At 35.5% G+C, this 18802-nt stretch overlaps 2 protein-coding genes across 2 annotated transcripts in view; one reads left to right on the plus strand and one right to left on the minus strand.

Annotated features, from left to right (window-relative positions):
- The first annotated feature begins 784 nt into the window (after positions 1–784).
- On the plus strand, positions 785–9536 carry LOC140232132 (cytochrome P450 3A6-like). Its single transcript, XM_072312282.1, has 10 exons — positions 785–876; positions 2211–2327; positions 2963–3051; positions 3746–3894; positions 4484–4614; positions 6621–6806; positions 7083–7303; positions 7621–7758; positions 8623–8785; positions 9399–9536. The coding sequence occupies exons 1-10, from the start codon at positions 787–789 to the stop codon at positions 9471–9473; spliced, it is 1359 nt and encodes a 452-aa protein (XP_072168383.1). The 5' UTR covers positions 785–786; the 3' UTR covers positions 9474–9536.
- A 4876-nt stretch (positions 9537–14412) lies between these two features.
- Positions 14413–18802, minus strand: part of LOC140236867 (cytoplasmic dynein 1 heavy chain 1-like) — a 76322-nt gene continuing 71932 nt past the window's right edge. The window contains exons 88-91 of the mRNA XM_072316811.1: positions 17758–17868; positions 17352–17412; positions 15208–15341; positions 14413–14719 (exon numbers count right to left, since the gene is read on the minus strand). Of these exons, the coding sequence (XP_072172912.1) occupies positions 14579–14719; positions 15208–15341; positions 17352–17412; positions 17758–17868 (447 nt within the window). The 3' untranslated portion in view covers positions 14413–14578. The remainder of the gene's footprint in view (positions 14720–15207; positions 15342–17351; positions 17413–17757; positions 17869–18802) is intronic.

Raw genomic sequence — 18802 nt, forward strand, 5'->3', positions numbered from 1 at the left:
AGGCCTACTTGTTTTCAGGTTTCTTCATTTGTTATTTCCTGCAGGGAATGCATTATTGCTTTCCAGAATTCACAAAGAAGTATGGCAAGGTGTATGGGTGAGTATCTAATACCAACTCACATATCTATATACAATATATACTGGTTTAGCACTTCTGACTGAAACAACAAGAACAAAAACAAAAAGCTCTGTGAAACCTTGGAATGATACACAAAGCAAAATATTTTCTTGCTAATAGCGATGGAACTCTTAAAATATATTCATAGTGATGATAAAGATGCTGGTAAAATATTTAAAAGCAAGTATATTTGGTGAATTTTTCAAAAACATGCATGTAGGCCTGATAATGTATTGGTCTATCATAATTTCATTTCAAAGTTTAGGATAGTTTCAGTAAATTCTCGCAGCTGTGCAGGTTTGTTTGTGTCATTGTCAGTTGTAGTTGTCTATAAAGTATTTGTATTGTAAATATTGTCACATTATTCATTTCTTTGTGGGTAAAGTATAGCAGTGGGTACAAAATTGACCCCCTCCAAAAAAACATAAAAAATAAAAAATAAAAAGTGTCCATTTCACACTCAAATGTATGGATTTTTTCCTCCCAGTTACAAGATAATGATCAATCATGCATAAACTTGCTGCATATCTTGTATACTGTGAATGAAATCCGTTGTGATTACAAGCATGGAGCAAATGAGTTGTTAAGTTTGCTTTTTTGTGTGTGTTTTCCCCCTCCAAATCCTCACATTGTCCATACTTAATTGTATTGATTTCTACAGAGTCTTTATGTTCAACAAACCAATCTATGTGGTCAGTGACCCAGAGATGGTACGAGAAATAGGCGTGAAGAGTTTCAGTAACTTCACCAACCATGAGGTGAGTATGTAGACATTTTATTGGAATTCACTTTCAATTTTGTCATGATATTTAAAATGATGATTCAGGTAATGTGGCTATTACTGTATTTCCTTGTTACACAGCGCTCATTGATTTGAAATGCTGTCTCTTCCTAGTCCCGTTACCTCTGTGTGTATCAAATGAAATCTGGGAGTTGTCATGCATGTTTCCCGCAGTAACAATATTTCCTGACATGAGTTTGGCAATTTGTCAGTTATTGTCGGGATTCTCAGATTTGTTGAAGCCGGACACATTGACGCTTTGCCATCAGTCCACAGAGGCCAATGTATGCCATTTCTCAAATATGGTAACTTGTAGAGAAAGAGGTAATCCCAGGATTTCTCCCCAGGGACTGATTTGGATGACTCACTCATAGGGGGAAAACGTTTATTTGTGTACAGATCAAGAGATCAAATTGTAGCAAGAATTTGTATGACTTTGAGGGAGAAAGGTTTACGGTGACACCATGTGTATAATCAGGGAGGTGGAAGAGAGACTTCCACCTCCCTGGTATAATGTAGTCCTTAACCGGATCGTTGTTTAGCAGAAGAGCCTAGAAAGGGGAGAATTGAAGTGTCACCGCAAACCTTTCTCCCTCATTTACTTCACCATGCAAACCTTCAAGCAACACATTGTATGACTTTGGTATGATAACAAGGCATGATTTAGTTTTCATGCACTCTTCTATTGTGTACAACAACATTAGTGGGAAAGTCAAGTTAATCTGCAGGCAGTTGCTCTTGCTAATTTGCAAATTAAGTGGAGGATAACAAAATGAATAATGGTCTGTTTAGCATACAATGACAAAACGTGTCTAAGACACCATCCCATTGCGAGCACCGTCATCATATTTCATGCAGATGATTTATTAATGATTCTTGTCGTATAGCAAAATAAGTAAAAGACACTTGCACCATGAATAAAAGAAAGCACACAAAAGGAATATTTTATTTTAAAAAATTATTTGCATGACATTCAATTATTACTGCTTTTTTGTGGTTGTCATTTCATGCAAACTGAGATGCTACGATCAAATGTCATAACCTTCAGCTAGTGTTGTGTATAATGTTTTCAGGTTGGAATAAAATTCTAATTAAGACCTGATGTGTTACCATGGAGACATGACAAACCTCGGTGTCACTTGACATCAGTGCAATCTATTATGGTGACTTGTGTAATCCAACTTATTAAGTGCATACATTAACATAAAGAGATGTGACAATTTTTAGATATGTTTTGCACTATATCAGTGCTGATTTCAGTATATTCATATTAATGTAATTTTGCATTTGTTTTTGTTTTCTGTGCTTTAGATGTTTGTTCTCAAGAATCGTCCACTTGATAAAGGTTTGTCGATGCTGCAAGACCAGCACTGGAAAGATGTGAGGAACATCATCACTCCAACTTTTAGTGCTGCCAAAATGAAGAAGGTAAAACAGTCACACAGTAAAGTTGTTGAATTCAACTATTGATTTATTTAGTAGAATTACCGTTTTTCACCTCGTGTGGTTGCCTCCAGTTTTGATGGGAGCATTTCTATTATTAATGCCATCTTATGTCTCTTGTTGACACTTTTTACTTACTGGAAAATTGATTTAACCTTCTGCGTGCCACACTAAATCCATATCCATAGGTTTGTGTGTGAAATTTGTATACATTTGACTCATTGGCACAAACTAGTTTAATGAGAATGTTGTGAAGAATATTTAATAAAGTGACAGAATGGCAACTGATCTGTGAGAATTTTTGAAAAGTTCAAGAAATGCTATGAAATTTGTGACTTTTAAGTTGCTGTTCATCCTAAAGAGCTCAAAACTTGTAGCAATCTTGTAAATTCGACCATTATTTCTAATCTTATAACCTAGTTTGCTTTATAAACAGAGGACAGATAGCATAATTTCCAAACAACAGGGAATATGAGATGATCTGCTAAAATGTTCTTGCTATGTTGTCGTACTTTGAATTTTGATCCTTTGTTTGAAATCTTTCAGACGGTAATGTCAACAATGTTTCACCCCCATTGAATATTGAAATGAAGGAGGAGATATTCTGATTCTTTGCACAGATGTCTGGTCTGATAAATGAGTGTTGTGACTATCTGGTGAAGAACATAGGAGCCAGGCAGCAGAAAGACAATGAAGTTAATGTCAACAGGTGTGTGCTCAAACATATCAACCAATTAATTCTTATATGCCACCCTTTCAATTTTCACGTGCTTCTGTGCTAGTCTTATAGTAAAGCACAAGCAACTAGAATTTGAATTTCTCTAGTGTATTGCCATTCTAATAAGATAATATCTTTAGAGTAACTGTGAGTAAACATATGAAATATACTGATTGGTATACTAATATATTAACATACGATAATTGAATGTGTACATATAAAGAAAAGAAATTGTGTAACGTTATCGTGTTAACAGTCAAATAAATCATAGTAGTAAATAATATATATATAATATATCGATACAAGGCACGAAACTATAGACATAATATTCTTCTGCTCTGCATAAGCTTCTGATGTGCTTGATGATAATGAATAGTTAAATGAAAAGATGTGTTTTGAGTCGTGAAATATACATATATCACATAATATATATAATATATATATATACACATATATATATACATTTACATATGTATATGTATATTACATATACATACATATATATATATATACATATATATATACATATATATATATACATATACATATATATATACATATATATATATACATATACATATATATATATATATGTATATCATATATATATATATATATATATATATATATATATATATATATATATATATATTTAAGTGTTTTGGTTTTTGTTTTGCCCTTTCAGTGTTTTTGAGGCCTTCACTATGGACGGTATTGCTCGATGTGCATTTGGCTTGGAGATAGATTCCCAGAATAATCCCAACGACCCATTTGTTGCCAACGCCAAGACAATCTTGAATGGAAGTATCATCAATCCAAGACTCATAATTGCAGGTAAGGTCAAATTCTCATTTTCTAAGGAGTTGTTGCCAAAAGAAGTAGAGATCTTTGATGAGTTTAAAAAAAAAATATGTTTATTGAATTGATTCAAAATGGCTGAGATATCAAAAAACAAATTGGTTATAATAAAAAGTATGACCACCTTTTATTACAACCTCTGTGTTTCACTTTGTAGTTTGATATCTTGGCCATTTCAAAATTAATTTTCATCATATAAACTTTGAATTCATGTTAGAATCGTATGCAGTTTAAGCTTTCAAAAGCGGTTTCTATACTGCAGAAACTTGAAATCTAAATCCCCTTCTTAACTTAAGCTATAATATCTCTTTAAAAGTTCGATACTTTATATTCGATAATGTGACTGTAGTATGTGTATAAAATTTGACTCTGTATAAGTGAACAGATGTGCAATTCTCTTTGATTCTAATAAAAGTATTTTTTCTTTATTGGCAGTAAGGGACTGTTTACAGTTGATTAGATATTCAGTTGTCAAGTTTGAAAATCTTGACGTGCACGTGAATAAGAAAAAGAGTTAAAAATATGATGAAGAGACTGAAATGACTTTTTTTTTCTCTCTCTCTAGGCGTTCTACCACCTGTTGCTCATCTCATGAATTATTTTCATATTGGAATGTTCCAAATGGGTGTCATCAACTTCTTCTCTAACGTGGTTGACAAAGCAATGGCGATTAGAGAAGCTGATCCTAGAAGTGAGGTTAGTTAGAAACCAAACACTTTGATGGAAAGATATTAGCTAGAAGTGAGGTTAGTTAGACACCAAACACTTTGATGGAATGATATTAGCTAGAAGTGAGGTTAGTTAGAAACCAAACACTTTGATGGAATGATATTAGCTAGAAGTGAGGTTAGTTAGACACCAAACACTTTGATGGAATGATATTAGCTAGAAGTGAGGTTAGTTAGAAACCAAACACTTTGATGGAATGATATTAGCTTGCCGGAACATGTTCAGATTTCGATCCTATGCCAACGTATGCCAAGGAACAAGATCCATTTCTCAGGAAGTATGTGAAGTATGTGAAGTATGTGAGGTACAGATCGTGAGGGGAACCACAAGCTTTGCCGTCAACCATCCTCTTTTCTTTCTCACAAGAGGAGGCTCCTAATGAGCTCCTTTATGGAGACAATATGAGCTCCCTCGTGGAGACTTTATGAGCTCCTTTGTGGAGACAATATGAGCTCCCCCCTGGAGACGATATGAACTCCCTCGAGGAGACTTGGTATGCATTTAATATTCTTGTTTATATCTCTTTAACATCTATAATGTTTGTTTTATGTTATAAGTGTTGTCTGGGGCAAATTATTTGTATAGGGCCCCATTTCTCTCTCTCTCTCTCTTCTTTCGATCTTTAAAATAACAACAACAAGAGGAGGCTGAAACTGGGTGAGGCAAAAGGTGAAAAACACTGAGAAGATCTTCCTGGATCTTCACGATTCTTCTTCTGTAGCCAGAAATGATCGTCTAATTGAAACAATTATAGCTGCACCTTGGGATATACGTGTACATTACCCGACTTCCTTTGGAATATGTCTGGTTCTAGAGGAAAAGGAAATAGTGGTAGAATTTTCCTTGTACTCCACCAAAGTGCAGGTATTGATTGCAGTTTACTAGTACTAAACAGGTGATAGTCTTGTGAATATAGACCTGTCTGCGTCATTTCATAACCACAAGCTTGAAGTCAAACATGATACATCTTTTTACGGAATTTAGATAATGGAAGGAGAATCGTAAAGTATTTTTCTGGATCTAGATAGAGAATGATGAAATATTTGTAAGCTTTGAGCAATCATTTGTACCTGTACCTAATACTGCAACTTACAGTCACTGGCAACATATCTGCAGCCACAGATTTTGAAAAAGAAAAGTCAACAATGATTGCTAAATGCCATGTATATCATACCCTGCCAGCAAAACTCAGTAGAGACTGAATGAACCAACCATTTGCTGGAATTATGTTTCATTGGTGCAAAAGACTTACACTGGCTTCCAATTCGTAAACGAATATTGTTTAAGATTTTGTTGATTGTATATAAGTCACTCATCGGTCAAGCCCCCAGGTACATATCCGAATTATTAGTATTCAAATCTCATAGACACACTCACAATTTGCGCAGTTCTAAGGACACTCTTCTTTTACAATTCCAACAAGTAAAACAAAAGTAACACTGGGAGACAGAGCATTTGTCTGTGCAGCTCCCAAACTCTGGAATGATCTACCATTACAAGTCCGGAAATCCCCAACTGTAGCAGTTTTTAAATCACGACTCAAAACACATCTTTTCATTTAATTGTTCATTATTATCAAGCACATCAGAAGCTTATGCAGAGCAGAAGATTATGTCTATAGGTTTTGCGCTCTATAAATTGACATATTATTATTATCATTATTATTATTATTATTATTATTATTATTATTATTATTATTATTATTATTATTATTATTATTATTATTATTATTATTATTATTATTATTGTTATTATTATTATTATTATTATTATTATTATTATTATTATTATTATAAGATAACCACCATCATATTTGTTGGTAATGATTGATGATTTGTGGCAACAGCTTTATGGTCTTTATTCATTGTGTATGTGTGTGTTTGGGAGGGGAGGAGATGTCAGTGATAGTGATGTGGTTGAGTGAAGGGGAAATGTCAAGTGATGTTTTCGAGATGTCACTTTTTCTTATACAGGAAAGAAAAGACTTCCTTCAGCTTATACTGAATGCTCACCGGTCTGGGGAAAGTGAAAAAGTGACGGAAGGAAAGAAGGTGGAGGAGGATGTTCATAATCACTTGGATGAACATCACAACATAGAGTTCTTTGAGTCCAGGAGAAACAAGGATTTGAAGTTGACAAAAGAGGAAATAGTTGCACAGGTTTGTAATGTTTCTGAATTTTACCATGCACAGCTGCAACATTGTCTTCACAAATCTAATACTGTAGAAGTTTTAGTAACTAGGGCTTGTGAGAAAAATGTGAAGAAAATATGTCACATAGCCATAAAATGATGTTTTATATGTGCAGATTATTTCACTGATAAATACAAATGAGACGGGTTTCAAACACGGTTGGTTTGTTATGTTTGATATATTCTAAGATTTTATTTAGTTGGTATTTCATAGTTGTGTCATGTTTTGTACTCCATGCTGCAGACCTTGCTGTTCTTTATTGCTGGCTATGAGACTACAAACATCACTCTGGGCTTCATAGCCTACTCTCTGGCCACCAACCCTGAGGTTCAGGACAAACTCATCCAGGAAGTGGATGAAGTGACCCCAGACAGGGACTCTGTGAACTACAGCTCCATTGCCAAGATGACCTACCTTGATGGAGTGGTTTGTGAGACACTGCGCATGTACCCACCTGCTGCTCTGTAAGTGTTTTGTAACAGGCAAATTTTAAGTCAAAGCTCTTCACTTGAAAATTTCCTAATAGGAGTGTGCAATCACATTTAATGGTCACGTGATGTGATCACATGACGTGGAGCAGGATGCCAAGCATTTGGCATAGTTTGATTGTGTTTGTCCTCTCTACAGTGTATTCATATTATATAGCAACTTTTTAGCATTCAGGGCATCTACCTTGTGGGTTGTTCAGGTAGAAAGTACTGCTGTTACTAGGTCTACAAAGAAAAAAAAAATTAGTATAATGTCACTTAATGTTTGTTGTGGCTGTATTTTATCTTTGCAGAACAGACAGAGTATGCAACGAGACATATACTCTGAATGGTGTCACTTTCCCTAAGGGTGTCCAGATCTTCTTCCCTATCCATGCCATTCACCATGACCCAGAGTACTGGCCAAACCCTGAGGTCTTTAATCCACTAAGGTAAGATCTCACAACCTTTTGAAGACATAATTTACCATTTGCAGATGAAACAAATACCCAGCATTAGTGCTTCAAAATAGTTCTAAAATGTGAGTTAGGGATAGAAACAACCACTGTAAAAATTTGAATCCATATAATCGATGTGAAGTATATATTTGAATACGCAAAATTTGAACAATATTTATAATGAAAATGTTTTCAGACTAAACTGTCTACAGTTGTGGTTTAATGAGAAAAATAGTGATATTCCCTTATATTTTAGGCTTTATTGAGAAAGTTCTATATGGTAGGGTGTTTTGTAATACAACAGACCAACACATATGCATCAAATGTGATATCTTGAAAATTTTTAAATCACTGCTCCCAAAGGTAAACTAAAGATCACCTCTGCATCTCATCCATCCAACGTACAACTGTAGGCCCTATCCAAGAGTATTTGCCAAACCATTTTGCCATTGGTCCAGATAGGTAAGATCTCACAGTCTCAAGGTAGTAAATAAAGATAATTTCTGTGTAATCAATCCAGCTAGCATAGCCCAGTGTATCGGCCAAACCTTTTGGTCTTTGATCCAGACAGGTAAGGATCTCACCATTTCATAGAGTAGTTGGGTTTTTTTTTTTTCACCATATTCCATCCACTGTGACACTGAGAACAGAACAAACCCTGAGATCTTGATCCAGAAAGGTTAGGAATTGTCTTCAATTTTAGAATCCTAATTGAAACATTATATTCATGAACTCATGAAATATATTTTAAAGGATACATCATTGGTGGGCCATTGTGTGAGTGCAAGATGCAATAGATTCTGCCATGACACATCTTCAAAATGTCATAGTTATTTCATATTGATTCACATCTCCAAGGTACACAAAAGAGAACCGTGAGGGGCGTCACCCGTTTGCTTGGATGCCATTTGGTGCTGGTCCTCGTAACTGCGTCGGGATGCGGTTTGCTCTCATGGAAATCAAGATGGCTGTGGCTAGAGTCCTCCAAAAGTATCGCTTTCAAACAAGCCCCAACAGCAAGGTACCTAAATCTTTCACATTCAATCTTTAAAGGACAAGTTCACCTTCATAGACATGTGGGTTGAGTGAATGCAGCAATAATAGTAGAACACATCAGTGAGAGTTTGAGCAAAATCGGACAATCCGTTGAAAAGTTATGAATTTTTGAAGTTTCTGCTCAGTCACGGCTGGATGAAAAGACTACAATAGCTTGTGATGTCACATGGGTACAACGATATAAAGAAAGAATAAAGAAAATTCAACATATTTCCATTTTTTTCGCATAACAAAAGAACACTTGACTTCTCTCTTTCAGAAGGCAGGGGGAATAATATTACCCATAACATAAGTCAGTAGCAAGTCGAAGAAATGTGCACTTCATTCAAAAAGTAAAGTTTGTGAAATTCTCTTTTTATTTTCCTTATTTAGTTGGAAAAATTTGACGGTCATTCTTTCACTGTACTTTATTGAACTATACAGGCTATGGAAACACGGATAGAATTATATTATAAGTTTTAGGTACACTGACAGCTGATCAATTGCTGATGATATCATGCTTTGCTTATTTTGTGATGCATTGTCATCTGACTTAAGTTAGTTCTTACAGTTTACTCATTTGTATATCATCTTCACAGGTGCCTCTCAAGTTTGGTACAAGGAACATTAAACCAGAAGAAGGAATTGTTCTGTCTGTGGTAGAGAGGACATAGATGCAGAGTCACTGTTTGATGTCTAGCTGTCATCAAGGATGTCTCAAGGACACCATGTCACATTTCTCTGATTCATCATGATCTAAGAAGACAGTGTGGTTTTATCATAATACTCTACTCTTTATAAATACCAACTTGGGCGCAATGTACACTGGATATATTCTGAATGCGTTAGGATGATATTTTATAAAGTATCTGCACCAACATGTAGATTTCCAAGAATGTTTCTGGATTGTGATCTTACAAAACGTATTTGTACTTCACGTTTGTAACAGTGACAAAACGTGCCTTACAGACGTTTGGCAGCAAGACCACCTGCTCTCACAAATCATTCTGTTGTATAAGGTTTACATGCTGCAGTGTATAAATTATCTCTTATGGGAATAAACAAAGAAACCAAAATTGAAATCTTTCATTCCATTAAGTAATGTTATTTCAAGAGTAATTGAATATGACTGGCAGTGTATATAAGAAAAATTTCATTTTATTGAAGAGTCTACAAGAGCTTTTTCATCCCAGTCACACTGACATCTGCTTGTCGTATTCTCAAAGTATTTTCTGCTTCGCGTTCATCAAAAAGTTGCAGACATGAATGATGAGCAATAAACTACATGATGGGATGATCAGGCTGAAAATTTTAAAACTGTGTTATCTTTAAAAAACTGAGTTTGATATCTTAGCTTCTGCTCGTCCAACTTTTCAAAGTGTCAACATGATCTGAAATCAACTATTAGGCCTTAATGACCAGTTTGTGGAGTAATATAGCAGAGATTGCCGTATGTAGTCTGCAATACTAAGATATAGATTACAGGGACACATTCTTCTGGATCTTAGTATCAGCATGACTGAAAACCTTACTGTGTGTGATGTCATTTGCCATATATGGCGGTAGCATTCATTTCATTATTCAACTTTATGAGATAAGTGAGAATATTCTGAACATTGCGTAGTCCTAGCTATAGACAAGTTTGATATACATGTATAAAGACGTATGCATATTATCAGATAGTGATGGTGGAGTGTGTTTACATACCTGTGGTTCTGTACTTGAATGTCAATTACTCATGCTAAGATTTTAGTCAGTTCAACATTAATCTCTTGGTACTAATAATAAGTACAGTTGGCCTCATAAACGCTCCACTGTATATGACTCTGTACCTGAAAATACTGCAGTCTTTTTACTATGACCTGGGATGGGACAATATGATTCTTGTGAGTTTCTAAGTGATAGAAACAGTTCTCACATTAAATCCAATTTCTTTCTTGGATGGTGGTAGTAGAAATCACCATACTGTAAAGTCCTCATCAACGTCGTCTCCATTTATTCAAAGTAATTTGCATTTTAATTTCTCAATATTCCTCACTGCAGTCTCATCACAGATAAGGAGACAAAACTGTATCTTAATGAACACAATCATTCATGCCATTAGTCAACGGTGCTGTAAGCTATGTGATTGCATTCTTCTTGTGAAATATAATGCTAAGAATGAAATGAATGATGAAAGCAAATTTAGCAGCACTGGGTACAAGTAGGCCCTATGTATGTCCAAAAAAAAAAAAGGTCATCATATGGGCAGACTTGATAAATCACATAGTGCATTACTTCTCAAGTTTTTCTGAAGCAGACTTCAGCTGTCATTATCAGTGCAGAATATGTATTTTTCTTTTCCGCAAAATATACAAACCAGCGTGTTCAAATTGGTATGAAATGTTCAACTAATGTATAGTACAAAGGAATAGGGAGTTTCATTATTGCATATTTTTATCTTTTGAAATATCAAAACCCGTACAAGTTCATTCTTCATGCTGCAAAGCGTATAAAGGATGATACATCTGTAGTTTTATGAAAAAATCTGCATTTCGAGAATTTGATACATAGCAATAGTAACCATCTGAAATATTGGAAATAAATCTGAAATCAAATCCATTCGTGTGATTCTTCTTCGTTATGACATTGATATGTGTATGTATATTTGAACGTATGTGTACTGGCAAGTACGTGTTGTTCATGTGATGTCTGTATTTTGCATTGTATATGTAAGTATAGTACATGTTGCGCGCCATCACCTTATGCTACATGGCTTTCAGATCTGAGTCTAAAATGAATAACACCATGTACATGTAACCAAATCAGGGAAGTTTTGGTATGACACCATTAACAGTTCATATACACACACTAGAACATTAAACATCAAACCCAGTTAATATAACAACAATATTAATGATGATGATGATAATAATAATAATAATAATAATAATAATAATAATAATAATAATAATAATAATAATAATAATAATAATAATAATAATAATAATAATAATAATAATAATAATAATAATAATAATAATAATAATAATAATAATAATAATAATAATAATAATAATAATAATAATAATAATAATATAATATTGATAATAATATATTAGCAACACATTTGTATTATTATTATCATTATCATTATCATTATCATTACTACTACTGCTACTACTACTACTACTACAACTACATTGTATTACTATCATCATCATCATGTTTACTGTTGTGGTCCGTGCACTCGCATCCCATCTTAACTTGGAATACATGCATTTCTTACATCAATCTGACCTGGATAGTTTATTTATTGGGGGTGGGAAGGATGCATATTATAAAAAAGAATCTAAAAGACACTGAATGCCATAAGAACCAAGAAAGTCACATGTACATCAGATGTTGATTAGCAGAAGTGATTTATTGACTACACAGCAAAGAAAGATGCATGCACTCTCTGGAGCAACCTCCCTACTCATATTCACTACTCTTCCTCCATTGACATTTTCAAAAAGAAACTCAAGTTTCACTGATTCGAAGAACAATACCAATGATTGTGTAATTCATGGATTATTTGTACCCATACTTAATTTGTATGTTTCTTTCTCTTGTTAACTGTTATGGGCACAGAAACATTGACAGGTGCTTTATAAATTGTTCATATTATTATCAATATTCTGATTATGCACTAGATGAAAAATCACCATGCTTGCAGCAAAATTGAAATCGTGAATGTAATGATACTGACTTACTTGCCTACATATTATAACCTCACAGGGCTGCTAGCACATGCTTTATGAGGACAATCTCCAGCTGGGATGTCTCTTGGTAATTCTTGTTCACTCATAATTTCATAGATACAATATTGTGAAGTTTTGAGCTTCACTTTTAAAATGACTAAATTAGTCATAAACATGTCTCAGAACTATGACTTTCCCATGATCATTCCAACAGTGATTCCTGACAAAGAACACTAAAAAATAGCAACAAGGCTCAACATTTGCAGTGGCTCTGGGCCACCAGAAACAGATGTTGGGCCATCACTTTTTGAAGATGTGTTTTGGTGACCCAATCTGGCCACTAAATTTCATTGTCAGGAAACCAAAGCAAAAAGTTTGTGTTGAGCTTTGAACAGTTTGTTGATGGTGAAATTATGGGCTTTTTTTAATGTGTGTGTGTTTGTGAGTGTGAGCAATGGATAGGAACTAAAGTCCATATCATAATATAAACAATAATGATAATATTCTCCGAAAGTAAATTGTTCATAATGTATTGTAATTCATTGAAATATCATTCATTGGAGGTTCATGTACAACATGTCATGATCATTCAACCATCACTGACACAATCCCATTCTAGCTGTTCTTTAACATGCAAACAGTCAATCTAGAATCCTGTTGGTATATTTCACATGGAACATTTACAGGTAATGAACCACAGGCTTTTTACAAAAATGCCATATAAAGTGGCTTACCGTTTTCACTGCAAACAAGATTTATCTGCCTCATGCGTATACTAATAAAGAGATTAAAGCTTTTATGACTAAATGAATGTGCATTGTATGTTAAATACAGATACGCCAAGATGTCTTTAACCACAGCGAATGACATTCACAATAAGTTCACTTAATGTCAATAGCATTCCACAATGATGCTAACAAAAGAGCCATTTATCTACTGTTCACTGCTTGATATACCTTTTGTGTTCTGCAGCTCCACATAAATGTTTGCTCTTGCTACCACACATAAACAGAGCTGTAGCTCTTTAACAGCATTATAATGCCTGATATGAGTGAGCATGGGATTTATATCCATGTCAAATTCTCAGTGAAGATTGACTGAATAATTCAGGAACATGACTAAAATAAGCATACCTTGATGCTCTATTATGCTTCTACATGAATATGGTTTCATGTTTGATACGGACAGCATTCACAAAGCCTCTGATCTTGGATCACTAGGCCAGTCTAAAATTGCTCCGTACTGGCATCTAAGTCAGTTGTAATTCTGATACCATCATGCATGCTTTAAAACTCAATAGTAAAACTTCAATAACACATCACACACACACTAAAACTAGTCAGTGCTTGTTTGATAGCATCACTCACCGCCCTACCATGGCAACTGAAATACTAGTGTCAATCATCAAGTTAATCTTCATCTATTCATTAAGTCTGCCTACATTTCATACAGGATCGCAATAATCAACTTCTGCAGGTACATTATTGTGAACATGAAATCAAGAGGAAAGGAAAAGCAGTGATTTACACTAATGTTATATGATCAAGCCAGTTACACACTGTATGAATTTCATTCTAAACTTCAAATCCTCTGAACACGGTGATATGTAATTAACACTGCAACAGTTTCACAATGATTCCTCCACCATGCCTGAATAACACATGAAACATTGATAAGGATAACTCAAAATTCTCAACTCAATAACTCAGCAATAGTATGGATGAAGGTAAAGGATAAATTCACTTTCTATTGATTATAGACTTTCACATTTCACAATGGAGAATAAAACTCACCATTTTTAGCTGACTTCCGACAGCACAGATTTTTCATTCAATAATGAGAGTCTGAAAACAACAGGCATTGTGCCTTTAATGACATCATTCATCCAAAATCTAAATTGCAATCATCTAAATAAATGTTACTTGCCTACATTAGCTTCTCACTACGCTTGAAAAGAATTACCTATTAAATTGATGGTTATAGTACAATCATTCCATGTTTCTTAACTGACATTTAAATGGGGAAATAAAGTGTGCTGAAAAGTTTTTTCACCCTTCTTAGGCTGAGAGACCAGAACAGAGCAGAGCCACACCTCTCTCATAGAAGGTGAGGTCATTGGTGACATCACTGGCCATCGTCATGTCAACGGTGAAGAGCAGCTCACCACGGGTCTGGTTCAAATACACTGGAAGCTTGACCTGAACCATATGTTATGAGGGAAGAAAATATGGGTTACCAAACTGAGAAAGAAACACATAACTGACTGCTACACAAGGGCAAGAGAGAGAAAAGAAAAGGCATTGTTTATAGATCTAACAAGTGACAGATAAAATGGACCGGGGGGGGGGGGGGGGGGGGGGGGGAAGGGGGGGAGGGGGACAGGTGAGATATAGATAGATGCAACATAGCGAGAAGATGATATAAATGGTTAATCTACATGTGCAGTCGGGCGATCGTTAACAATCGTTCTGTCACTTTACAGGCATGCTAACCTGGAAACAGTGAACTGCACATTACTTGAATACGAGACCATTCTGAAGCACATAATTTTCACACAATAGATATATAATGTACTCTTAAATGAATCCCACAAGAATTGGAACAATCATCCCCCAGCATTCCCACTGATTCCCACTGATCAGTTACTAGCCATCCCCTTTTATACAAATGAGAGATGTGCACTCACTTTTCCCGTCTGGTCTGGGAGTTTGCCATCATCCATGTGGGCCCATCGAAGGCTGGTTTGGGGCAGGTCAGAAGAGATGGTAGAGCTTAGCTGGAGCTTGTTTTGTTTGCACACAGCTCCCTGTAGCTTCAGACCTGGTATGGAGAAAACAGTCAGATAAAGGTTGAGACTCTTCTCCCTACAACAATATCATTCCTTTTCTGCTATCTAAAAGACTTATGAGTTGACTTCTGAAATATTTTGAAAAGTTAAACCTTTATTCAATCTCTCTCTAAATCTTCTCTGAGGAATTCACTTGCTGTGCATATCCAATTTTGTACTTCTATAACCAAATCCACACACAAGGAACGTTTACATGTACACATGGGCCCTACACAGTAAGATATAACACAGCTTTAAACCCAACTGTGGCAGGGACTTTGGACAGTGTGTACGATGCTATGATTTCTGTCACAAATGGCACTCGTAGCAAACAAAGGGTTAAGATATCAATCCAGACATGCCTAAGATTTGCATAGTAAGACTTGATAGATTTCTTTAAATTCTTGTTTAGAACACAAGAAGATACCTCCAGCATTCCAGGGAAAATTCAGCATATTTAACCTATGGCTTTGATGACCTAAAAGGTCACATCACATGTCTTTGGAAACTACAAAATATCACGGTTAACTAGATAAAAGAGTAAACTCCGACTTGAACCATTATATCTATGTTAATTACTAGAATTATCACTGAAGGTGATTAATACCCCCGCCCCTAGTGTTGCTTTATAGTATGTGATGTCATGAGGGCAATGACGTTAATACCAAGTTTGTGTACTTGTCGAATTGGAAACAGAATAATTTTAGTTTACTGTACAATTAAAGAGTTGACACTGAGTATTAAACTTACAGCAAATAGAAACATGCTTTCCCCCAGCATCACTACACTTAAAGACCATCATACACACCAAATTTGACCTTCATAGATTAAATGGTTCAATTTGATACAAAAATGAGTGGTTACCATGGCGACACATTTTTCTTCTATGAACACATTGGTGTCTTGTAAAACTACACTTCTAGATCATGATACATACTGAATTTGACTTAAATTGCTTGAATGATGGAAAAGTTATTCAATCAGCAAGGTTTTGGTAAAATTGTGGTTACCATGGCAACGGTTTGTGTGACAAACACAAAAATTATGTGTTCCACATCTATACCTCAGGGCCATAATGCCTACCAAATTTGGTTTCAATTGCTTGAAAACTGTGGAAGAAGTTCACTCCACAGGATTAAAAAAACAAAAACATGCGGTTACCATGGCAACACATTGTCCGATACAAATACGACATTTTGCAAAACTACACTTAAAGACCATCATACACACCAAATTTCACCTTCATAGATTAAATGGTTCAATTTGATACAAAAATGAGTGGTTACCATGGCAACACACTTTTCTTATATTAACACATTGGTGTCTTCCATAACTACACTTCCCGATCATTATACATACTAAATTGGACCTTAATTGCTTGAATGATGTGGAAGTTATTCAATCCACAAAGTTTTGGTAAAATTATGGTTACCATGGCAACGCTTTGTCTGACAATCACAAAAATTATGTGTTCCACATCTATGCCTCAAGGCCATAATGCCTACCAAATTTGATTTCAATTGCTTCAAAACTGTGGAAGTTGTTCACTCCACAGGATTTCGAAGAAAACATGCGGTTACCATGGCAATGCTTTGTCAAGTACAAACACAAAGAGTGTCTTGCATAACTACACCTGTAGATCATCATAGACACCAATTTTGAAATTGATTGCTTAAATACTATGGAAGTAGTTCCCTCCACAAGGTTTTAGTAAAATTGTGGTTACCACGGCAACGCATTGTCCGATAAACACAAAAAACATGTCTTATCATCATTTACCCTAAGTTTCATTTAAATTGCTTCAAAACTGTCGAAGGAGTTCGCGACGCAAGATTTTGCAACAGACCGACCGACCGCCCAACCAACATCACGGTGATTCCTATATACCCCCTTCACACTAAGTGTGGCGGGGGTATAATAAAGCGGAGGTACAATATTGTACATTCATCAAATAAGGGTCACAATGACTTTGTGAGAATGTTTCAGAGGGAAACGCATCATACCTGACACAGCAAAGCTGCAGTCATCAAGCTTCAAGTCACAACCTGGATCAGACACAGTCACCTGAAAAATAAACATGGATTTATGTTTATAACTCAACAAAATCTGAGACACACACACACAGGTCAAATCTTCACACAGATATTCATGGTTCTATGTAATATAAGTGGTCAGCTGGGCTACAAAGAGATTGATAACACTCTTTGGATTATAATTTTAATCAAAAGACACACAACATGACCAACATCACGAGTGAAATTATATGTGAATTTGTACATAATCTTTTTTTTTTTTTAATGTATCTGTCTTCTGTCTTATCCAGAGTGCATATAGGCATCTATCAATCCATCCATTCATCTATCCATCCATCCCTTTGTCTGTCTATCTTTGAGTATCGTACTGACTTACCTCTAGATAGAGTTCTTCCAATGGCCAGCTGTTAACCTGAGCCACATACTGCCTGGTAGCTGTGATGTAAGCCTCAGTAGTAAACAGTCCTCCAAGCCACACCTCCTGGTTCTGGACACATATCAAAGAAGGTTCAAAGTGACTACCAGTACATAATACAATGACCATAAGAATGATGACAGGCTTGACAATATCAAAAGCACAGCAATGTCAACTACAGCTTTTACCATACAACTGGCTAGAGCTGTTGCACAAGGAAGACACAGATGCAACAATGAAGTTTGGCCATAAAATTTGAGATGAAACAATTCGTCGCCGGTCACACGAACCGACGAATCCCTCAGGTTTGCGTAAGAATGACAATTCGAGAAAATCGCGTTTGAAGTTAACCCATTTTTGACTTATGATGGCTACACTTTCATGTCTATAATTTCCAATTATTTTTGTCGTACATCAGACTTCAATTCTTGCTCTAACTTGTGAAGATTTTATCGAATTGTATTGTTAACAAATAAGCGGAAAATCGTCAAAGAGCTGCATGCATGTATTTTCGGTCTGCAAAGAACGTTGTCATTTTCCATGTGTGTCCATATATACATGTACATTGAGCGTTGTCATTGTCAACGCATGTATTACACAGTACGCGCACTGTGCGCATGGTCAATGAACTGTTGAATCTCAAAAATTACACGCAAGTCAATGCGCACTGATTCGTAGGTTCGGTGACCGCGCGTACGCGCGTACTTGTACGCGCGGTCACCGAACCGTCGAATCGCCCGATTGTTTTAACACACGCGTCTATGGGAAAAACAAATAATTTTCACAAATGGAATTACATACTTCTACAAAAGTGATAACTACGTAAAAATTACACCGAATTACACACTGAGAATTTCAGAATATGTAGTATGGAATATCTACTATCGAAATGACTGAAAATCTCAAAATCGAAAATTTGACCCAAAATCGAGTGATTCGTCGGTTCGTGTGACCGGCGACGAATTATGGCAAACCTGGAACTCAATGAACATCATTAGTTAATCTA

This window comes from Diadema setosum, chromosome 1, assembly GCF_964275005.1.
Source record: "Diadema setosum chromosome 1, eeDiaSeto1, whole genome shotgun sequence".
NCBI lineage: Eukaryota > Metazoa > Echinodermata > Echinoidea > Diadematoida > Diadematidae > Diadema > Diadema setosum.